General features: G+C 31.3%; 1 protein-coding gene across 1 annotated transcript in view; it reads left to right on the top strand.

Moving 5' to 3' along the window:
• The window catches only part of LOC127724150 (E3 ubiquitin-protein ligase rnf213-alpha-like), a 157,531-nt gene extending 138,752 nt beyond the window's left edge, over window positions 1-18,779 (top strand). The window contains exons 85-92 of the mRNA XM_052231026.1: window positions 2,082-2,165; window positions 4,706-4,898; window positions 5,746-5,965; window positions 8,022-8,096; window positions 10,192-10,386; window positions 13,295-13,384; window positions 14,715-14,914; window positions 15,889-18,779. Coding sequence (XP_052086986.1) covers window positions 2,082-2,165; window positions 4,706-4,898; window positions 5,746-5,965; window positions 8,022-8,096; window positions 10,192-10,386; window positions 13,295-13,384; window positions 14,715-14,914; window positions 15,889-16,090 — 1,259 coding nt within the window. The 3' untranslated portion in view covers window positions 16,091-18,779. The remainder of the gene's footprint in view (window positions 1-2,081; window positions 2,166-4,705; window positions 4,899-5,745; window positions 5,966-8,021; window positions 8,097-10,191; window positions 10,387-13,294; window positions 13,385-14,714; window positions 14,915-15,888) is intronic.
• The last annotated feature ends 6,288 nt before the right edge of the window (window positions 18,780-25,067 follow it).

Below are 25,067 nucleotides of genomic sequence, written 5' to 3'. Positions count from 1 at the left end.
TTGTTTGATTTTAGCAAAAATTGAATATATGAGGTTCTTTGATATGCTGAATCTAAACATGTATTTAGATTTTTGATTTTTGGCCCTGTTTTCAAGTTGGTCCAAATTGGGGTCCAAAATTAAACTTTGTTTGATTTCAACAAAAATTTGAATAAATGGGGTTCTTTGATATGCTGAATCTAACCATGTATTTAGATTTTTTATTTGTGGACCCCGTTATCTAATTGGTTCATATTGAGGTCAAAAGGGTCCAAAATTAAACTTTGTTTGATTTCATCTAAAATTGAATTATTGGGGTTCTTTGATATTCCAAATCTAACCGTGTATTTAGGTTTTTAATTTTGGGTCCTGTTTTTTAAATTGGTCTACATTGAGGTCCAAAGGGTCCAAATTAAACTTAGTTTGATTTTAACAAAAATTGAATTCTTGGGGTTCTTTGATTTGCTGAATCTAAACATGTGTTTAGATTTTTGATTATGGGCCCAGTTTTCAAGTTGGTCCAAGATAGGGTCCAGTATTTAAACTTTGTTTGATTTCAACAAAAATTGAATATATGGGGTTCTTTGATATGCTGAATCTAAACATGTATTTAGATTTTTGATTATGGGCCCAGTTTTCAAGTTGGTCCAAATTGGGGTTCAAAATTAAACTTTGTTTGATTTCAACAAAAATTGAATATATGAGGTTCTTTGATATGCTGAATCTAACCATGTATTTAGATTTTTTATTTGTAGGCCCCGCTATCAAATTGGTTCATATGAGGTCAAAAGGGTCCAAAATTAAACTTTGTTTGATTTCATAGAAAATTGAATTATTGGGGTTCTTTGATATGCCAAATCTAACCGTGTTTTTAGATTTTTAATTTGGGTCCCATTTTTTAAATTGGTCTTCATTGAGGTCCAAAGGGTCCAAAATTAAACTTTGTTTGATTTTAACAAAAATTGAATTCTTGGGGTTCTTTGATATGCTGAATCTAAACATGTGTTTAGATTTTTGATTATGGGCCCAGTTTTCAAGTTTGTCCAAGTTGGGGTCCAAAATTATACTTTTTTTGATTTCAACAAAAATTGAATATATGGGGTTCTTTGATATGCTGAATCTAACCATGAATTTAGATTTTTTATTTGTGGGCCCCGCTATCAAATTAGTTCATATTGAGGTCAAAAGGGTCCAAAATTAAACTTTGTTTGATTTCATCAAACATTGAATTATTGGGGTTTTTTGATATTCCAAATCTAACCGTGTATTTAGATTTTTAATTTTAAGTCCCGTTTTTTAAATTGGTCTACATTAAGGTCCAAAGGGTCCAAAATTATACTTAGTTTGATTTTAGCAAAAATTGAATTCTTGGGGTTCTTTGATATGCTGAATCTAAACATGTGTTTAGATTTTTGATTATGGGCCCAGTTTTCAAGTTTGTCCAAGTTGGGGTCCAAAATTAAACTTTGTTTGATTTTAACAAAAATTGAATATATGGGGTTCTTTGATATGCTGAATCGAACCATGAATTTTGATTTTGGACATTGGACCATAATAGGTAAATTAAAAAAATTCAAGTTCTTAGACCACATTCTTTCTGTGTCAGAAACCTATGCTGTGTCAAATATTTAATAACAATCCAAATTCAGAGCTGTATCAAGCTTGAATGTTGTGTCCATACTTGCCCCAACTGTTCAGGGTTCGACCTCTGCGGTCGTATCAAGCTGCGCCCCAGCGAAGCATTTTATTTATATATATTAGACTGTTGGTTTTCCTGTTTGAATGGTTTTACACTAGTCATTTTTGGTGCCCTTTATAGCCTGCTGTTCCGTGTGAGCCAAGGCTCTGTGTTGAAGGCCGTACTTTGACCTATAATTGTTAACTTTTTATGCATTGTGACTTGGATTGAGAGTTGTCTCATTGGCACTCATACCACATCTTCTTATTTCCATCTTTTACCAATTTTGACCTCTTCTGTATTTAATAAATTATGGATTTTGACAACTTGGCAGTATGATTTGTGTCAAATGAGAAAGAGGATAGCATCTGAAGTCAATCGGTTGATTGGGGTATTGTCTATTGTAAGATTTATTGTTTTTCAGATAGAAGACTCAAAGAATTTAATCATTTGTTGGAAGACTTTACAAAAGCTTGGAATTGTGTAAGAGAATCTCTTGAAAATTATGGTAAGAAATACAACTTTTCAAGGTCTAAATGTGAAACATGAGATGTTTAATAAGGAAACATGAACGGTACACAGAAATATCAGAATAGTTAAACAATATATCCATTTAATGGGAAACTGCATGGTTAATTAAAACAGCATTTTTTTTCATTGGGGTTTGTGAAATAATAATTTTGTTAAATTTAAAGAATAAATTCATAGAACCCAATTGTTTGATAGATATTTGAAAAAGGTTCTTCTGATCAAAAGAAAAGAGGCTGTCCCTTGTAAAAATTGAAAATAAAAAATAAAATTCCTGACTTCATTGCAATGTATTGTAGAATATTTTATTTGAATTGATGCTGCATTTAAACAATGAACTATTTCTTACATAATGACTTTTTGTCACCTAAATTTTCTAACCAGACATAAGGAAGAACAACAAAAGCCAAGTAAGGTTTTGGGGACTTTCTTCAACATTTAAAACAACAAACAGGCATAATACCATCTTTTACATTTATATACTACTGGACAATACATTGATTTTCCAAGGAGTTTGAGTTCATTTGCAGTAAAATTAAATAACTAATGTGGATTAATTGTTATTTGTTGGATACCAATTTTTGTGGATTTTGTGGTTACAGGGGAACCCAAAATTAAAATGTCCATATATTACAAATTTTTTATAGGAATAGCCTTTGTTAGTCTTGTATTATTTTTAATTTTAGTTTCTTGTGTACAATTTGGAGTTTAGTATGGCGTTCATTATCACTGAACTAGTATATATATTTGTTTAGGGGCCAGCTGAAGGACGCCTCCAGGTGCGGGAATTTCTCGCTGCATTGAAGACCTGTTGGTGACCTTCTGCTGTTGTCTGTTCTATGGTCGGGTTGTTGTCTCTTTGACACATTCCCCATTTCCATTCTCAATTTTACACTTTGATAAAACCACGAAATAAATATCCATGAAAAAAGTAAGTCTTCCTCAATCCACAAAAATTGATAATGAATCCATAGTATTTGGGATAAAGGTTGTTTTTTTAAAATACCATAAAATCACAATAAACTGATTAAATAATCAATTATGCAATTTGTGCAATAATCAAAATCTGAAAAAATGACAAAAAATTTGCAAAGGTGGCAAAAATAAAATCTGCCAAAACTGCCATAAAAATAAAAAGTTTGCTGCCAAAAATCCTTTTACTTATAATAAGATTAACATCTGAAATATTGCTTTTTGTTGATTGTATCCTATCAATTTAAACTAACTTTGAACACAAAGTGAAACCTACAATCTTTATATATAGTATAAATAAAGGAGAAAAGGGGCTATGTTTATGAGAGAACCAAATTACTAAAAAAAATAGGTCACCATACAGTTGTAAAAAATAATCAAGTTTTTTAACAATATTTATCAAACCTTAAATTGCTTCAAGTCTAGAACATTTAACAAGAGTCAATCAAAGATCAATAACAACACAAAATCTCCTAAAAGACGAAAAAGCATGATGATGTAAGGGAAGACAACCAATGATGAGGTTCGATTAATGGAGACAGACACATTACCTTACTTGAAATCTTTCAGAGCAATTTTGTTTAAACAGGTATCAGATTCTACATTTAAAACAATTTGAGTGATATTGATGAATTGCTGGATATTTACTTTGCAGCATGTAGGTGGGTCTGGCTGGGCTGTCTTCATTTCTGTAATCTTATATATTTTAGGCCTTTTTATGCCCCAGTTGCTAAGCGTCGGGGGGGGGGGGGATTAAGTGTTACCCTTGTCCGTCTGTCCCGTCAGTTGAGTAGTCCCCAAAATTTTTTTAAATTCTCTAATTTTAGTTTGCCTCAACCAAATGTTATAAAACTTATACACAAAAGATTATTACCACTAAACACAGATCAAGTTTGAAATTAGGTGGCGTCACTTTTACCGTTTATGAGTTATGCCCCTTTATAAACATAAAAATTGCTGATTTTTTCATTTCTGTTCTCTCACTTTAGTTTGCCTCAACCAAATGTTATAAAACTGATACACAATGCTTCCTACCACAAAACGCAGATCAAGTACAAAATTGGGTGGCGTCACTTTTACTTTTCATGAGTTATGCCAATTATAAACATAAAAATTGCTGATTTTTTTGTTTCCATTTTCTAACTTTAGTTTGCCTCAAACAAATGTTATAAAACTGATACACAATGCTTATTACCACAAAACACAGATCACTTTTACCGTTCATATGTTATGCTGCCCCTTTATAAACATTAAAATTCTTGAATTTTTCATTTCCGTTTTCTAACTTTTGTTTGCCTCAACCAAATGTTATGAAACTTATACACAATGCTTACAATCACAAAACGGTCTAAACTATGTGAATCCTGAATCTGTATGTGGAAGTTGACTCGTGCATATTTACAAGTGCGGGCATACGTGACCCCTAGACACATTCTCCATTTATTTTCTTTATACTTTATTTGTTTGGCCTATTATTCTCTATTCTGTAAACCCAATCCACATCTAGACCCTCATGTAAATACACCTTTATTTATTTCTTGTTTTCAGCATGTCCAGCCAATGAGAGTATAGTAAAAGTGGATAAAGTATACTGTAGAACAGACATTACAGAGAAGACTGCTATATCACACCTCATACCAACATACAGGGATGCTGGCCTCAGTTCATATGTTCTTCTCTTTTTCCTGCTGAAGAAACAGAATTTGTTCCTACAAGAGTATTGTGCTCAATGTAAACTTAAGTATGTATGAATGTCAAGCATATCGCTTGAATAAAAATAATGAAAAATATTATAATTTACAAATCTGTTAACCCATTTTTATTGCGTATATGTAAAAAGCATGTACTTTAAGATATTTCAACCAATAATTGTGCCATCCCTTAGTGTACTATTATTGTTCAGAAGGCAAGTTTCTGTTTGTATAAAGCAAAAACCAAAATGATATGTCAAGATCATCATTATTTCAGTTATTCCTTCCAGAAATTTTAAAGGGGAAAAATTGGTGATATTCATTCATTGCTTACAGATCGAGTTGTCATGCTTCTTTTTTATGCCCTTTTCTAAAATTATGTTTTAAAGAAATTACATAAGATGATTTTTTTATTATAATTTTGGAAACAGATGAGAAATTAGGTTGCACTTATGTACTGTGAATTTCAACAGATATTTTAAATGTTTTTATCTAAAATTTCTTGCAAGCAAAAGATATTTAAGGAATAAAAGACGAATGTGTCTGAGGACATGAATGTCGCCTGCTCAAGCTTTGCAATTTTCCATGTTAAAAAAGGGCATAACTCTAGAACGGTAAATTACTCACAACCCAAAATCAAACTCTGTCTGCGTGTTGTGGTTCTTAGCATTGAGCATGAGTTTCATAAATTTGCATGAGGCATTTTTTTATATATTTTTTTGTTAGGAATAAGGAACTACTTATTCATTTGGAAATTCAAAAATTTGATTAAAAAAACTAGCAAAATTTAATAAAAAGAGAATAAATTTAAATAGGTTGAAAAGTTTTTATTTTGGCAAGAAGTAAGTATATATGTAGATCAACTTGGTTTAGATAAAAAGAATAATTTTTTTTTAGAGAGGAAAGTCTGCCCAAGATTCATGTGAGAGACATATCTGCAGCACATCTGGTCAGCTATCATCCAGATAGAGATTTGTTACCAATGGTATTAGCTAATTGTAACTACTCATTTGAAGTGGGTCAGGGAACCAAAGTGGAATACAACTTCACCAATCTAGAGAGACAACTCATGGATAGATTTCTTTTCTCCAAGTCTATCATAAACAACATTAATGAGGTAACATTATGTATTCTATTTTTAGAAAAGTGTGGTTCATCTTGGTAAGGCCAGGGTTTTTTTAATTTGTTGGTTTACAGATTTTTTATATGAAAAAGTTTGATCATTCGGTCGGAAAATAAAAAGAAGAAAAAAATCTTACAAGACATAAATATATATAAAATAAATATATATTCCAGCTTACTAACAGTATTTTTGGTATGCTATTTTATCATAATTTCTTAAAATTTAGTTCCAAATATTGCTCAGCTGTTATAAACATACAATGCATGCATCATCATTTAATTTTGTAAAAAGAGGGGGTAAATGTCCATGGACCAACAGGAAAATAAATGGTCATTTCATGAAGGAGAAAAAAAGCTACTTGTTGCTTTGTATCAATTTTCAGGAAACATGGTGAAAAATGAGCTTCAAGCATGAAAACATGTGAAACAAAAATTGCAAACACGTTGCACGAAAATAACACTTAACCATCCATGTCAAAAAGGAAGTAGACTTGTCCACTAGAAACACAGGATATCGGTTTCATCATTTGTCAGGCAATCCCTTTTTTTTTTTATCAAAATGGACGAACATTTTTTCAATCTAGGAAACAAGAAAATTCCAAATTGTTTGTGGATATCTCTTACTTTTAACTTGACGTCTTTCACGTTTGGACGGATCCATTTCATCCATGAGATGAAAAATCTTACAGAAACATGACAAAAAGGAAAACAAACTTATAATTTATTGTAAAGAGTTTTTAACATAGGGTTTTGTTCCACAAAATTATTTGTGCAAACAACATTTCAAGGTCAGCTTTGATTGTCTATTTTTAGAAACATAAACTATGGATTATTTTTTGTTTTTTATTTTTTTAGAATACAATGTCTGGGACTAATTTATAATCAATGTGTTAGTCCCAGACAATGTGTAATCATTTATGTTAATGTTTAACATGCTAATATAACGCATTTAATTTCATTAAAATGGTGCTTAGCAAATATATTTATTTATATTCCAGGCATAATATATTTGTTAGGGTCGGGGGGAATAAAAAAGCATGAAATGAAAATCGGAAAAAAGGGTCGGCAGATCCATAAACCAACAAATTAAAAACCTGGTCCTAAGTTGATACTATTATTGAAATATGTTAGATTTTTCTTAAATTTTGCAGAAAAGAATAAGACCTATTCTGTGAAAGGGGATGGTGGAGTATTGGGAGAAACTTCTAAAATCCCCTTAAGCCAACAAGCTTTGAGTAATTTTGCATACATCAATTGGATATACAACCATAAATTACCTGCAATACATGTTCAAAATAAAACTAGCCTTTTAACCCTCCCGTTATCATTTTCATAGAATAGCCATATATGTTTTTACATTCAAAATTTAATTTAAAAATTATAGGCTTCCATATTTATCTTCGAGAAATATGATGTTTTAAATTCCTATTGTAGATATAGGTTTTATTTGGGAAAAGCATACTTTGGTGAATCAGATTAGAACTTAAGGTTAAAATTCAATTGTTTAAATGAAGAAGATTATTTAGATCTCTCTATTTCAGGAAATTGAAGAAAAATAGAAATATGTGCTTTGGTTTTCTTGAAATTTCACAAAATAGTAAAAAAGAAGAAAAAAATATTCAATTTGCAATCATATCTGATTTAATTTTTTTTCTCAAATACAAATCTTTGAGAAATTAATGCCCTTAGCCTTATCTTCAGCAGTGAAAATCTTTCAAAAACAAGGTTTCATTTTAAGCCCCTTTTTTTAAGGTTTTCCAGTATTTTTTTTCACTCACTCACTACTTACAAAAATCGAAACAAATAAGGTGACCTTACAATTACTTATATTGGTCAAACAGAAAAGATCTCATGAAAAATATTTATCTTTTTTAAAAATCAATAAGTTCAATGTTGAGAAATGAGAATATAAAGATCATTTTAGGATTTTTTTTTATAAAATTTTATCCGTATTTTGTATGTATCAATTTGCATATAGAGTTAAGCTGATTGCCACAAAAATATTAAATATAATAGATAAACTTCAAGTTAAATGAACTTTAATCTTACAGATAGAGACCATCACATACAGATCAGAATCTACCAATGCTGTGGTTTTCAAGAGTTTATGTCTGAGGGTTAAACAGGTAAGTACTATCTCAGTGGAAGGGTGCTAACCTCATGTGTTGGAGGTCCTGAATTTTATCCTTGACTGGGTTAATTAAACAAAAGACTAATTGGTATTTGCTGCTTCTCTGCAAAGCATGTGGCACTTAGGAGTAACAGTAAGTCCATGACATCTTGGCCAGTAGATATTAAATGCCAGTGCATCCAACCATCTTTCTTTTTCTTTCCTTCCTATTATTGAGTTATTGTATACACATGTATATGGAAAAAAGTGTTGGTTTTTTTTTAGTTTTCCCTTATTTGTTTCTTAGTTGATAGAATAGAGCCCATTACTGTAATGAGAGTTATCAAAAGAAGTCACCAATCACCAACCAAACTGGAGGAAATTCTTCTGTACTGACATGATTAGAATAATAATTTTTTAGGTAATTTTTATACGACCGCAAAAAAATTTTGCAGTCGTATATTGGTATGACGTTGGCGTCGTCGTCGTCCGAAGACGCAATGGTTTTCGCTCTCTAACTTTAGTTTAAGTTAATGGATCTCTATGAAATTTTACCATAAGGTTCAATACCACAAAAGGAAGGTTGGGATTGATTTTGGGGGTTATGGTACCAACAGTTAAGGAATTAGGGGCCAAAAATAAGCATTTTTGTAACTTCCAGACATAACTTGTGTGTTAGTGTATGGATCTCTCTGACATTGTACCACAAGGTTCCATATCATAAAGGGAATGCTGGGATTGATTTTGGGGGTAATTGCCTCAAAATTTTAGGAATTAGGGGCCAAAAAAGGGGCAAAAAACAAGCATTTTTCTAGTTTCATGACAATAGCTTGTGTGTAAGTGTATGGATCTTTCTGAAATTGTACTACAAGGTTCCATATCACAAAGGGAAAGCTGGAATTGAGTTTGGGGGTAATTGCCCAAAAAGTTTAGGAATAAGGGGCCAAAAAGGGGCCAAAAATAAGCATTTTTCTAGTTTCCAGACAATAACTTGTGTTCAAGTGTATGGATCTCTCTGAAATTGTACTGCAAGGTACCATACCACAAAGGGAAGGCTGAGATTGATTTTGGGGGGAATTGCCTCAAAATTTTAGGAATTAGGGGCCAAAAAGGGGCAAAAAACAAACATTTTTCTAGTTTCAGGACAATAACTTGTGTGTAAGTGTATGGATCTTTATGAAATTATACTACAAGGTTCCATATCAGAAAGGGAAATCTGGGTTTGAGTTTGGGGGTAATTGCCCTAAACGTTTAGGAATTTGGGGCCAAAAAGGGGCAAAAAAACAAGCATTTTTCTAGTTTCCAGACAATAACTTGTGTTTAAGTGTATGGATCTCTCTGAAATTGTACTGCAAGATACCATACCAAAAAGGGACGGCTGGGATTGAGTTTTTGGGTGATGAATCATAAGGGGGTTCAACAAATTTTGGGGGAGGGATTTTTTTTCCTTTTTTTCCTTTTTTTTTTCTTTAAAATTTTTAATTGGTTATTTCTGATTTATATATAAAAGCAAATAATAATGATATGGTTTGAATAGGTAAATTCAAAATTTATAAGCTCTTAGACCACATTCATTCTGTGTCAGAAACCTATGCTGTGTCAAATATTTAATCACAATCCAAAGCCAGTGTGTATCAAGCTTGAATGTTGTGTCCATACTTGCCCCAACTGTTCAGGGTTCGACCTCTGTGGTCGTATCAAGCTGCGCCCAGCAGAGCATTTTATTATTTCATATTATGTACTTATACTAAAACTAAAAGATTGCAACTCCCACATGCAGAATTGAACTAGATCTCTTTGGGCCAATTTTGATTTTATGCATTCATACAGCCATGTAAATTTTCTTGTTTCTTACGCATGTCTGACATCTTGGCTGGCTAATTTCAAATAATTTTCCCAAATAAATAGTATAAACCAGTAAACAAGTGACCATCATCACAAATGTATTTCTTCACAAAGGAAAGATGACACTGACAGAAAAAATTCACTGTTACCTAATGTGCAGTGAAATTTGTTTCATACATGCGTATCAGACTAATTATATTCATAAAATGAAAAAAGTGGGTTTAAGTTACAATTAATTATAGACATTTATATTTCTTGGTAAATAGGAAAGGTTAAATCCAGCAGTTCAGAGTCAGATTTGTGGAGAGTTACGTCTGAAATCCTTACCTGAATTGAATGAGAGTATGGACAAGTTGGATGTTGCCATCAGCTTCTTGAAGTCAGTTGGATCTGATCCAGAAAGTTCTTTGAGTAACTTCATGAAAACATTGAAGATGGAAAATCCATTCCATGTCCCTAAGGTATGTTTAAAAAAAAAACATCTCAAAAAACTATATCATAGTATGAATTTTATCATCCAATATCAGTCAGTGGACAGTGAGACTAGAGAGTTGATATTAGCATAAGAATGATGCATTTTGTGTTTTAGATTTTGCCACGTAATATACATTTACATCATTAATTTCAACAAATGTTATATTAAATGATGATGCTCAAAACTTAAATGCAATGAATAGTGTGAAACATAGGAAATGGATTAGATTCCATATCTGACATTTAAACTCTTATTAGTCCCCTACTGACGAAGTCGAAGTGGACACTAGGTTTGCACATCTGTCTGTCCGTCAGGCAGTCCGGCAATTCAGTTTTCCTCACTTTTTTTCTTCATGCTTGAAGATATTGATTTGATATTTGGTATATAGTTTTATCGTAACCAGTTACAGATCAAGTTTTAATTTTGTTCCAGTTTGAGGATTTTGTACAGAGTTACGGTCCTTGGACTAAGAAAATTCAAGCAAATAATCAGTTTTCCACACTTTTTTTTCTTCATGCTTGAAGATATTGATTTGATAATTGTTCTATAAACAATAAAATAACAAAAATACCGAACTCCGAGGAAAATTCTAAACTGAAAGTCCCTAATAAAATGGCAAAATCAAAAGCTCAAACAAATGGATAACAACTGTCATATTCCTGACTTGGTACACGCATTTTCTTATGTAGAATTTAGAATTTAATTTACATCATGACAAATTATAGATCAAGTTAGCATTTTGTTCCAGTCCAATGAATTTATAACCAGTAGAGGACTATGTATTTCCATGCAATACTCTCAGAATGCTTGTTAAACCCAAATTCTAGGAGTGGGGACTATACTTAAATCACCTTTGTTCATCTGTTTGTCCTTTTATGCATTTATTTTTTGACACACTGCTGAATAGAATCACTTCATATGTCATCAGCAGATCCATACTTCCTATTTAAGGATGTTCTCTCCTCTAGATCTGTTTCAAAGTAACAAGCCCTTTAAAAGACTGTTATAAATTGATAGTGTATACATGTTAATAACAGAACTTAAAAAGCAGAAAAATATCTTAGGTCCGTGTCATTGTTTTTAAGAGATAATCAATTGAAAATTCGACGGAAAATGATTCTCTCTAGATTTTTCATGCAATTAAGCCTGGCACCTTATTTTGTCAAAAACTATGAAAAAATAGCCATTAGGATTTTAAAGATTTTCAAAAATGGCTTTTTAAAACTATATGTAATTGAATTATGAAAAGAAAAGTGGGGGTTAGCGGGCAAATTTGTTATTGGCACTACTTGAAAAAAAACAGAGGATTCTGAATACTGTAAATTCAGATATTATTGTGTGCATTTATTATTGCGATTTTGTCATTTTAGACTCAAATGCGATTTTGATTTTTGCGATATTGAGAAAAATCATGTTTAATTCATATAAAAAATTTCAAAATGCGAGTTTAAATTATTGCGATTATAACCCTGTCGCATTTTTCGCAATGATAAAAACATTGCAATAATTTCTGAATTTACAGTATCTGACTAAAAGTCAAAAACAAGAGAAGCGAACAATCCTTAACCATGATTTGAATTTTCAGTAAAATAAATAAACTTAATATATTTTAAACACAATTCTCTTTTTCTACTGATTTGAATAACTTCATATCTGGTCTGCAGCTTGTCATTGATGACTTGAAATATGTAGGTGCTTTTTGGATCACTACCAGACATGTTATCTATAGAAGAAAAAAATCATTATTTACTAAATCCATCAACGCCTTAAAAAACAAATAAGTTAGGATCCTTCTTGAAAAAGTCATTAGGGCAGGGGACTCTTAACAGCTTGTTTGTTTTTATAAAGGAGTAAGTCCAATAAGACTCCTTTTTGGCCCCAAAAAAAAAGCAGTTTTACAAAATTGTTAAAATGTAAACTTTTAGTTATTTATTGGAAAGTAGAATGCGTCTGCTACATAAATATGGGCTGTTTTTGACAATACAATGCACATATATCGGGAACTAGCATCATTAAGTCATGCTAAGTTACTGAAATCTTCACAATTTTAGCATTTTAGTTAAATTTTAGACGGTTTCCGTCTCAAATGAAAGTGGCCGCATTTGTGTTCATTCTTAATATTGAAATGTAAGTTGTATTTTATGATAACACATAACATATATAAAGGTTGAGGATGAACACGGATGCGGCCATTTTCATTTTTGGCAAAAACCATCTGAAAAGTGACATTTTTTGGCATATTTGATAGATTTTTCATATTTAAGCTTGAATCAGAGCGTTTTTAATGAGTAAATCTGTTAAAATCTTTCACTTAAACTAATAGAATCAACTAAAATAGACACTTAATAAGTGTTTAAAAAGTGTCCAAAATCTTTCGTCAGATGAAGCTGAAATTTGAGGCCAAAATCAGCCCTTACCGGACCTACTCCTTTTGATGCTGTTTTTATTGTGTATGTTTGATATGTATGTATATATGTTTATTGTGTTTATACATGTTGGTCACAAACTGTAAAGTTTATACAACAATAAAATATTTGATTTGATTTGATTTGTTATCGTGTTACATCCTGTTTTCCAATACTTTGAATTAAGACAGGAGTTTGCTGAGGACTACTAGTGCAATTTCTTGTTATGGGAGTATAAAAGATACGAGGAATATGCAGATTTTATTCTTATGAAAGAAAACGTATAATACAATATCCAGGTTAAGTTCTGACAAATTGAATCAGAATTATATCTTTTTATCAGAGATACCAAATGCTGAATTTCTAAAAGCATTTTGTCCTCTAAATTAAAATTATTTTTAATTACTCGCATGGATATTTAGGAAGCTGCAAGTAACAGTACTAGTATCAATTGTAAAGTTGATTTCTACCATTAACTTACCTTTTTAGGCACAGCAAGCCAGCAGATGTAAGAATACTATGTCACTGTGGATAACATTTGCCATGGAAAGAGCTAAATACCTGGCTAGATATGATAGGGTTAGTATCATTATTTGTTACTTGTAAATTTCATGACCTGGAGTGAAAATGTCTAAAGAAAAAAGACTGATTCAAATTACAGTGGAGTCTCATTATCTTGAAGTCAGTCGGACTAGAGAAGAATTTTAGATATCCGCAGTTCAACCCAAAAGAACGAAGTTTGACAGACCAAAAGATACACATCTTGCTTAGCTTGGTAGGTCTAAAATAAATCCAGATGAACATGGGTAGGGGATCAATTTTCTGATCTGAGATCAAGGTATTTGTATGTAATGGTTTTTGTATTATTATAATAGAATTATATGATTTTTGACTCTTATTTATTTCTTTGTACAGTTACAATTTTTTCCTGTTGTTTTTAGCCGAGAGAGTAATTTCCAATCGATCATAGTGTGATTTCAAGTTGACAAAATTGTTCATTCTCGTATACAAAAGATTTAAAAAAATGAGATTTCTTTTAATTTTATTTTATTTCAATCTTTTTCTGCAAGAGAAAATACAAAAATAATTTTTCATAAACTATAGCAATGTATCACTAATTATTTATCATGGTGATCAAAGATAATCTTAGGTATATATTCCTGGAAAAAAGAATGTTTTAAATCTGAATACAGTAGTCAGTGACTAGAAATTTAATAACATGTGTATTGTCAGATGATCTCTTCAATCCATTTAAATGCCAGAGGAATGTTTACATATGTGTATTAGTTGGAGATAAATAATGCAATTTGAATGCTTTTGTTAACCTAAGTGGGTGTAAAAATCTGAAATTCTAGTCAATGAGAGTTAACTGTATAAAAAAATGAAAATTAAATTTAAATCAGTCCCTCTTTTTAATTTTCCTGAATATTCAATGCATTTAAAAATAATTTTGTTTGTATAAAAAAATTAGAAAAAAGTAGGAATTAGCAAAGAATAAGTATTACACAGTTATAAGATATTTATACCAGATTCAAGATTACAAAGCAAAATGAGATGTTGAAATTGAATGCTATTGTTACAGAGAATTGATTGATAATAACAATAATTTAGAAATTAATGGCTGATCTTTGATTGTTTCTGTTACATTTATTCACAAATTTTATACTTGGGACAATTTAGAACTTGACTTATTGTATAGGTACCTGTTATTGTTGAAGTTCGATGTTGCTGCTTAGATGTCTAGTTTATTTTTGTCGTGTGGTTTCTTTTTCATTGACCCATATAATTTGTTCTCTTCCTGAACATGCATGAAATATTTGCCACTGGATGTTAAGCAACAAACAATCAATCAGTCATTGACGTTTAACCCACATCTTCTTTTATTTATATCAATATATTTTAATTTCAGAAAGCTTTTGAAGGCATATCACAGAATTTCAAGAATGCATTAACAGAAGAACAAATCAACATCATGGAAGACATTTTAAACAAACTGCCTCTAGAACAGATTGATGTTTTGGTGGAGTTACTTTTTGAGTGTATTGTTCTAAAAATAGATTTCCCTCAGAATATGGATGATGAAGATTATGTTGATATGTCTAAAATATGGTAAGAGTTCATTTTAAAATGCCCATTTACTGGATGTATTATGGTATACCGTTGTCCCTCGGTCATCAACATGTCGGACAATAACTCAAAAACACTATAACCAATTTTCATGAAACTTTGTTGCATTGTTTATATATATTGATGTAAGCTCCCTTTAAATTTTTATAAATTTTAGATTATATGTTTCTGAGTTAAGGGATTTTATTCATAAAAAGGGGGATATTCCAGTTTTCAGACAATAACTAAAAAATGCTTTGAGCAGTTTTCATTGGTGACTGCTTTATATCTATTAGAATAAGTTCCATTTAGATTTTTATTAATCTGTGATATGAAATTTGAGGAGTAATGGAACTTTATTCGTTTAAGAAGTGACTGACGTATCACAAGCTCATGGCACAGCTTTTTATTACTGTAATTGATGGTATGTCATTTGTTTTGGAATTGAATATATATAGATTCTGGAACTTATCTAGGGGTACTCGAAAAAGATATATTATTTTTAGTTGATCAAAAGGTTTATGAGTTTATATGTTCTTGTCTAATTTTTTTTCTTTCAGAAATCAGTTGCAAAAGGAGTATGTTTACGAAGGGGTAATATTTGCCCTATAATTACGTGAAATTTGAATTTAGAAATAATAGTTAACACCGTAATGTCATGATTTTGAAGCTGTTAAAAGAAACAGCCGACAGAAAATGGTTCTTGTGTATTCAAATTGCATATTTAAGATCATAATTATAGGTTTTTGCATGTGTTATTACAAAGTTCAATTTTTAAGGCCAAATTAAGGCCTTCGTGACCCTACTCTTTAGGAATCAAATATTTGTATATTTTAAAACTAAGCAGTAAATTATGGTTTCCAAATAAATTAAAAATGTCAATTTTGCTGTACAATCTGTATTTCGATCGAAGTGTAAATGAAAGATGGATTCAATAAAAAAAAAATGTGGGAATAATTTCATGATGTTTTTTCCAGTTTACGTGATGCACTTATTGGATATATTGATGCCTGTCCATATGAAGAAGAGGACCTAACAATAGACGATACTTTAATGACAGCCATTGGTCAGTTACCATCAGACAAAGAGGATCCCAACAGGATACTGGCAGCACAGTCTATAGAAGTCTGGAGTCTAGTCAATAAAGTGTTTACAAGTAAACAAAGACAAAGACGTTAGATATCATGCTGCTGAAAAAGATACAAAAAAGTGTGCCATAGAACTGTTTAAGTTCTCTCATGAAGACCTTTTTACCATATACTTTGAATCAGATTTTTTTTTTGTATTTTCATGAAGACTTGTTTTCATCTTTAATTATCTATTTGCACTGTTTGACTTCTATCATGAAAACCTTTTTACCATATACTTACAATCAGTTTTTTGTGTGTTCATGACTTGTTTTCATTTTTGATTATCCATTTGCAATAAAATATTCATTCATGCAAAGTTTAAGTTGTACTATATTTTTTTTTTCTGCAAGATGATTTGTAGGCTGTTGTTGATCTTTTAGTCTTTCATCTTTTGGCCATGGTGTTGCCTTGTTGTTCTTTCTTTGATTTGTGGTTTTTGCTTGCCTTCTGGTTTCAACTTATTTTATTCTATCATGAATAATATCAGTTCAAACAAAGCTGTTATGTGTTATACCTATATACTGTTAAAATCAAAACATGTGACACATGTCAAATTATTTTTTTTTTACATGTATGTATTTTAAGCACATATCTCAATCATATATGTGTCTTATATGTTGCACATGTTTTGGATTCATGTGATTCACATAAATGATTTTTATGGGCACAGATATGTAAACAAAAATTCCAAATATGTAATCAATTGTAAGTTTAAATATTGTCTTCTTAGCAACTGGAATGTATGAACTTCTTTTTATAATATTGGGATCACAATGTGTACAAATATGAGACTAAAATGTGAAATAAGATGCATAATATTTTTCAAAAATTCACTGTTGTAATTATGATATATGACAACAAAATATTGTTTGGAACATTACTGGTGTCATTTTGAATACTGACAGCTTTCATGTATTTTGCAGTATTTTTATGTATATCATGTATATAGAGGACATAGAGTTATTATTTTCCCTTGTGTAAAAGTTTTATTGTAAAACTAGTTTAATTGAAATACCATTAAAACTGTAAGATAAGTGAAAAATGTAAATTGGGTTGTAGTCTAGTTAATTTGGAATAGTTTGGCTTATCATGCTTTGATCTGGAGTCTGTATAAAAGAATTTATTTTGTATGCCTCATACATTTTTTTTCAGCCAGTATAGTGAGTAATTGTCTTTCATAAGTTGTGCAATACATATAGACTGTATTAGTTAGACTCATTTTGTAACATTTTCATGTTTTATTTTAGAATAGCAATAAAGAAAATATACATGTAGCTTTAATTTAAATATGAAATAATGTTGACTTTTGTCTGTACATTCATATTGCAATCACTATTGTTTCTTCAAATTAATCTAGTTGAAGTCTAGTAATATAATCCTTATTATTTATAGAAGGCTTACATTTATTTTTATGCCCCACCTAGGGGCATTATGTTTTTCGGTCTGTGTGACCGTTCGTCTGTCCGTCTGTCCCGCTTCAGGTTAAAGTTTTTGGTCAAGGTAGTTTTTGATGAAGTTGACGTCCAATCAACTTGAAACTTGGTACACATGTTCCCTATGATATGATCTTTCTAATTTTAATGCCAAATTAGAGTTTTTACCCCAATTTCACGGTCCACTAAACATAGAAAATGATAGTGCGAGTGGGGCATCCATGTATTATGGACACATTCTTGTTTAGTTATTTTTCCCTGTCTTCATTTAAATGATTGTTTTTATCCATATGATAATAGATTCCATATTATTATTTGTTAAGGTATTTCCCTTTCATTCCATGAAAAGGAAAATATGGTTTTGTAAACTTTCTGTCTCATACCCTTCTAGACTACCATCCTTTCAAACATTCTAATGTAGCAATAGAAAAGTTTGTTTTCTTAAATAATTTTATCTTTAATTCTGTCTTCTTGTAAGTATTTTTTGCTTCCTTAAATAATTATTTCTTTGTTTCCGTCCCTTTTAAGAAATCTCAGATTAAAATACCCTTAACAACATGTTGGTTGCATATGAAAGTTTTACTTATACAATATATGGTATAAACATTTTGTGCCGATTTATTCAAACTTACCTAGGATCATGTGTTGTATGTTGTTGTTTATCTTTGTAAGTATTTTGTGAGAGGAGTCAGTTGTTAGGGGTTGGGGAGGAGTCTGTTGTTAAGGGTTGGGAGGAGTCTGATGTTAGTGGGTGTGGTCTGTTGTATGGTCCAATAGTTTTGTTAATTCCTGTTATCCTTTTTATGTATTATTAGTTACTGTGGCAGTGATTTTATATATCTGAATTCTATATAAGAGAATTTAATGTGTTAAGTCATTCTTGCCAACCAAAAAGAAAGTGAGAACAATTAATGACCACATTTTTTTGTCATTGCATTCTCCTTCCTTTGAAATTTCTAGCATGCATGAAAACTTCACATTAATTTTAGAATTAACAGTACAATTTTTGTACTAATCTAGATAAAAAATAATAGACACAAAGGTTTAATAAGTAAAACACTGCTTTCTCTTGCATAACATAGTGTCCTGATTATGAATGAAATAATTTCTTCTGGATAGTAAGCAACTAGTTAATAATTATGTTTAATCATTGTTTTACTGTTTTTGAGATCATGTAGTTATTTGTTGCTTAGGTTTTGTTGAATATATTAAGTTGTTATGTTTGTATGCATACAGTCCATATGTGATAAAATGAACTGTATGGAATTGTGCTAAGCTTTCACATAATAAAATGTTTGCATGTTAGTATGTTCCTGTTATTTGTTTGTCCTGAACATGCATGAAATATTCTCCACTGGATGTTAAGCAACCAACAATGAATCATTCTGTTATTTGTTACCCCCTCAGTGGTCTTGTGGCAGCCTGCCCAATATGAGTGCAGGAGTTTGCTGGTAAGATCAATGTCTGGAGCAAATAAAATACTTTAAAATTGGTATTTACTGTTCCTCTGCTAAATAGTCTGCATTTAGGATAAAAGAAAGAAAACATAGAATTACTCCTAGTCAGAATAATGTGTCAGAGTACGGTGATTTGTCATTCTGTGGACTGTTACCTTGTCAGCTGGCAATTTATAGATCAACAGCATGTCATCCAGTCCAGTAGTCAGCACTTCTGGTCTAACATAAAATATCATTGGTTGTGTAATTTTTGTACAATTTTACTGCATTCTAACAGATAATATCTCTTCAGTGATGCTCTATGCCAAAATATATAAAAATTCAAAACTTGCACATATAGTCATGACATCGTCAAATTAATAAGTATTTATATAGAACATAATCATTTGAATTAATTGTATCTATTTTCAGGAAAAGTTGGATAAAAAACTACATTAAAGAATGTCCATCAAACTGATTTTATCTTCATTTGTTTCCATTCTTCCCATCCATTGTTGATCAGTCAATCTTCAACTTTCATATGGTCCTCCGGTCTAGTTTTTGTAGAGTCTAGAAAAGCAATGACAGACTTCCCATGCATGTCAGCTACGCATACATGTGAGTGACTGTGAAACTCAGATCAGGAGTTTGGGAAATTTTGGTCAGGATATTAGACCTCAAATCAGAAGATTTTTTTATCAACAAATTTTTTGGTTATAAATTTATGTAACCTGGTAACCATATAACATATGATGCAAAATTTGTCTTTTAGTGTGTTTTTTCTCTTCAATATTCCATCTGAATGTCACATCAATGTTTGAAGAATTTCTGCTACCAGATAATCATTTTCCTTTGATTTCCACTGTAGAGTAAACACAAAGTATTTAATAAAAAACAACTGAAGACCAAGTTAGCTGTATGTATTTATATAAATAGACCAAAACACAAAAACTTAACTTTAACCACTGAACCATGAAAATTAAGACAAGGTCAGACAACACCTGCCAGTTGGACATGTACACCTTACTATCATTCCATACACCAAATAAAGAAGACCTATTACTGATTGTATCTGATATATGGACTTGACCACGAAAACTTGTCCTTGTTCACTGATCCATGAAATGAGGACCTTGCAAGGTACGCACATACTAAATATAGTTATCTTACTAAGAAAATAACATTACAAAAAGTCTTAAATATTTTTTCAAGTACGTCATTGAACCATGAAAATGAGGTCAAGGATAATGGACATATGACAGATGTAAACTTCATAACATAAGGCATCTATATACAAAGTATGAAGCATCCAGGTCTTCCACCTTTTAAAATATAAAGCTTTTAAGTAGTTAGTTAATGCCGCCGCCGGATCACTATCCCTATGTCGAGCTTTCTGCAACTTTTGGGCTCGACAAAAAACTGACACGAAATTGACAATTATTGTATACACCAAAATAGTTATAGCTATGCATTGCCTTTGAACGGCAAAAGTGAAAATGTCAATATTGACAAAAACCTCCGTTTTGTCATCCGAAACAACATCTCTTTTGAAAAGCATTGGTAAAACGGTTAACGCTAGCAAACTGAGATGGACCCAACCCAAACCAAACAGTCTTTGAATAGTTGGGTTCAACCTTTAGTTGCACACCATTTGTTCTATATTTTGCAACGGTGATCATACAGTTGTTTAACGAGATACCCGAAGGACCCTTCACACAAAATTTCGTTGAAAAACGATTTGAGGATAAGATTCCTGAAAAAATCAACTCCCAACGATAAAGGCTACTTTTTGCTAACACCTCATTAGGTGTTTGCAATGGACCTAAATGTAGTACAACATATATTATTACATTTGTCTGTTACCTGAAATCAAATCCAACTAAACACTACTAGACTACGGACAAGCACACTCTCGGACATTCCATATAACAAACATGGAATTATTAAAATATTGTTCAACTTGTAATTGCAATGAGCAAGTTAAACTCTTGACGTTTACTTAAAAAAAGAGTTCATCGTGAAACCGTAGAAACTCCTTTAGTATTAAAAAAACCGTGAAAATGGGTAAAGTAAACCATCGTGACAACAAAAGTCGGGTACACCTTTCACATTTAAGCGTGCTTCTGCGTGGTCATTAATGTTTCAAACAATAACGAATCATATACCTTATTGCTTCAGATTCAATTACTTTAATATTTTAAAGCTTAATTTTGATATTACATCCAAAATCAGACAAGCAAACAAATTTCCTTTGTGTCATCATAATATAGTAGGTGTGTTTGAATAACAAAATAAAATGTACCCATTAAATTATCTTATTTAACATGAAAAAATGCATTTATTAAACGAGATACCCGAAGGACTCTTCACACAATTTCGTACAAAAACGATATGTGCGTTTGCGATAAGACTATTGACAAATTCAACTCCAACTACATGCATTACTAACAGCTCAGAAGGAGCTACAATAGACCTAACTAGGCGATGCAAGCGTAATTTTATCCCGGTAAGACCATGTTTTGGGGCCAAAAGGAGGTCTTACCGTGCTTGCAATGGACCTAAATGTAGTACAACATATATGTAGACCTAACTAGGCGATGCAAGCGTAACTTTATCCCGGTAAGACCATGTTTTGGACCTAAATGTAGTGCAACCTTTTGTTTTTTTTAAATAAGATGATTTAATGTAGTACAAGCACGGTATATTACGGCAAGCACGGTAAGCCCCGCTTTTGGCCCCAAAATATAGCATTTTTACTTTGTTTAAAAGTAAACTTTTAGCTATTTATTGAAAAGTAGAATACTTTTGCTACATAAATATTGGCTGTTTTTGACAATGCAATGCACATGCATCAGGTACTAGCATCATTAATCCGTGCAAAATTACTGAAATCTTCACAATTTTAACATGTGTACTAATTTGTAGACGGTTTTTGTCTAAAATGGAAGTGGCCGCACTTGTGTTCAGTCTTAATATTTGAATATATGTTGTACTTGATGATATTACATAACATATATAAAGGTTGAGACTGAACACGAATGCGGCCACTTTCATTTTATACAAAAACCATCTGAAAAGTGACGTTTTATGGCATATTAGATAGATTTTTCATATTAAAGCTTGAATTTGAGCGTTTTTTGATGACCAAATCAGTTCAAATCTTTTACAAAAAACTAACTGAATCGACTGAAGTAGACACTTAAGTGTTTAAAAAATGTCAAAAATCTTTCATCAGATGTACTTTAAATTTTAGGCCAAAATTAGCCCTTACCGGACCTTCTCCTTTGCTCGTTTGAAGAAAAAATTTAAAAAACACTGGTGGAGGATATCACATTAATTTGTCCAGGTGAGCCAGGTGAGCCAAACAATTTTGCAAGACTACCAATTTCAATGCTGCGTCAAATAAAAAAAAACTAACACACCCAAGTGTCGACATATGGGGACCTTCAACTTTCATTAACCATTTAAACGTGCAACTTATTACAAGAGCATCCCCAATAAACCCAGTTTTTCATTTAGATTGTTTTACAATACCCAAGTATATATTATCAGAAGTCCATTACTAGTAATGGACTTCTGATATTATGCAATACACAATACGGTAAAAAATAAAAGAATAAACCTCAACAGACCCCAATAAGTTATGTTACGCCCATTCGAGACCATGGCTTACTGAAAAAAAAAACATGTATCAGCATGAATTCCCCGTTCTCCACATTTTCGATCGGACTATAAAAGAAAAATTTCCTCCTCAAACCACACTTCCACGACACCATGCCACCCAAAAGACAATTTAGTGTAGGCGCACCAGTACTAGGGAAAGCCCCACAGGAAAAGAGAGTGCAACATGTAAGCTAGTCTTTTACAATTTTTTTCAGTGTAAAATGTAAAGTTAATTCTAAAGAATGCAATTACTGCTCTAAAATGTTTCTTTGGAACTTAACAAATGTTTATTACAAAACTTTAAATTAATTCAAAATATCGTCACTGCATGTTGTAATTATGGTCGATGGTTCATGAATATTCGGGCAGAGTACAATGAATTTTATCTCCTGCTTATTTCAGGCCGTATGTCTAATAAATTTCAAGTTTTCCATGTTCTGTTAGCATATGTAGAAGGTAGTTTTTCGTGGCGAAAATATTTTCTTTATCCTACCGGGAAACTAATTTTCAACATTATGCCTCTCTCAAAATATGATATTATATTCTTAAAGAGACCGAAAAGTTGTAAAATCCAGATTGAACAGAAAACGTGGAAAATATAATTTGCCAGTGTGAAATTATTTAAACTGAAATTAAAAAGGGAAGTGCTATTTTGCAGGTTGCGGGCTGCAGGTTACAGGTTGTGGGTTGCGGGTTGCGGGTTGCAGGTTGCAGGTCACACATATTAATATTATTCCTAAAAAAGTCATATTAGGGGATGCATACATATAAGGCAATCACACAATGACTGATAAATTTACAAATTATTTCAAACGTTACACATACTGTAGGGTAGAAGTATTTTGTCAGTTATCAGTTGTCAGTATTTAATTTTCTCATTTTTTTTTATCATATTCTTCAAATTCAATAATCATAATTTTAATATACATACATGTATCTTTTTATGCTTATCATACTGCTCCATTGCTATTAATTGTTCTAAAAATTTATTCTAGTGAAGTTAAAGTAATAAAAACTTCAAATTTGCGGGCTGAACAGGTTCTATGGAACACATAAATCTGTCTTAATCTAGTTATATAAACAATTAAATTTCTTTCAGTGGACGTTCAACATCTTTAAGGCTAATATGAAGAAATTATTAGCTTTAAATAGTTTTAGGCATTTTCTTGCATGAACATAATTTAGTGTAAGAAACAAAATAATTTGCTTTCTTAGTCAGTTTTTTTTTATGTAAAGACCAAAAACCAAAATTATACTATATAGCTATACAGCTTTCGAAATCCGAAAAATTACAAGAAAACTTTGTGACTGGCAGAAAAACAACAACCAACCTGTCAGTATCACTATTTTGCAGGCTGCGGGCTGCGAGTTGGGGGCTGCAGGCTGCGGGTTGCGGGTTGCGGGCTGCTCTATTTCATTAAATTACGAAGTTACATAAAAATCTAAATACTAATTTTCCTTTACAGGTTAAAAGTTAATGAAGAGCTGTGGCATGAGCGCATGATATGCCTGTCGCTTTTTCGATGAATAAAGTTCCATAACTTCTCAATGTCATATCAGAAATTTATAAAAACTAAAGGGAGGTTATTTCAATAGATATAAACCAGTCACCAAAGTTTCATGAAAACTGCTCAAAACATTCTTGAGTTATTGTCCGAAAACTGGAAATGTAAAATGTAAAATTTATATAAATCGTAAGGGAACTTATAGATATAAACAATTCGCCAAACTTTCATACAAATTGGTTAAAGAAAAAGGGAAAGAAATTAAAAAACTATCAAATTTTGTTAAAAATAATTGAAAGAATATTAAAAGAAGATGACTTTTGTCCAGATGATGAAAATAAAAAAAATAAAATATTTCTGTTTTTTTGTTAAATTATCACAAATTTGAAAAAAAATATACATTATTTTAATTAGTTTTAAACCTTTATTTGTTTCTCCAGTTTATTAAGACATATTGACTGACCATAAAAATGAAACATTAAAATAGTGAATTTTGAACTTAAACAAATTGTATCTGACAATATATATATATATATATATATAAGTCTGAAAATTACACCCAACAGTGTTAGAATTAGACTTTTATGCTGACAAATTTTTGTCCCTCAACGGGATTCGAACTCACACCTTTGATACACTACAGCACCAATCGCTTAGCCTCATGTCCAGCGCTCTAGACCACACGACCACATCCGCTATATTAAAATATAACTTCAATAGTCGTAGTGTTACCTTGTCACGTAAGGCGAATCTAGAGATAGACATAAGACATGTGTTTTAAGCGTGTGAAGATGTTATATTATTATTTAATACACAATGTATTTGTTATTTGTCAGCAATCTAACTCAACAATTTTTATATACCGTATGGGATAATGATTCAATTCATTATACAGTCACTAGAAATAAGTATATCATACAAACAAGTCTAAGCAAGTGACAACCATACAATATATATGCCCACTGGATCTCAGTGTGTTTGAGACACAG

This window comes from Mytilus californianus, unplaced genomic scaffold (assembly GCF_021869535.1).
Source record: "Mytilus californianus isolate M0D057914Y unplaced genomic scaffold, xbMytCali1.0.p SCAF_14, whole genome shotgun sequence".
Classification (NCBI taxonomy): domain Eukaryota; kingdom Metazoa; phylum Mollusca; class Bivalvia; order Mytilida; family Mytilidae; genus Mytilus; species Mytilus californianus.
This window is presented reverse-complemented; position numbering and strand designations above follow the sequence as displayed.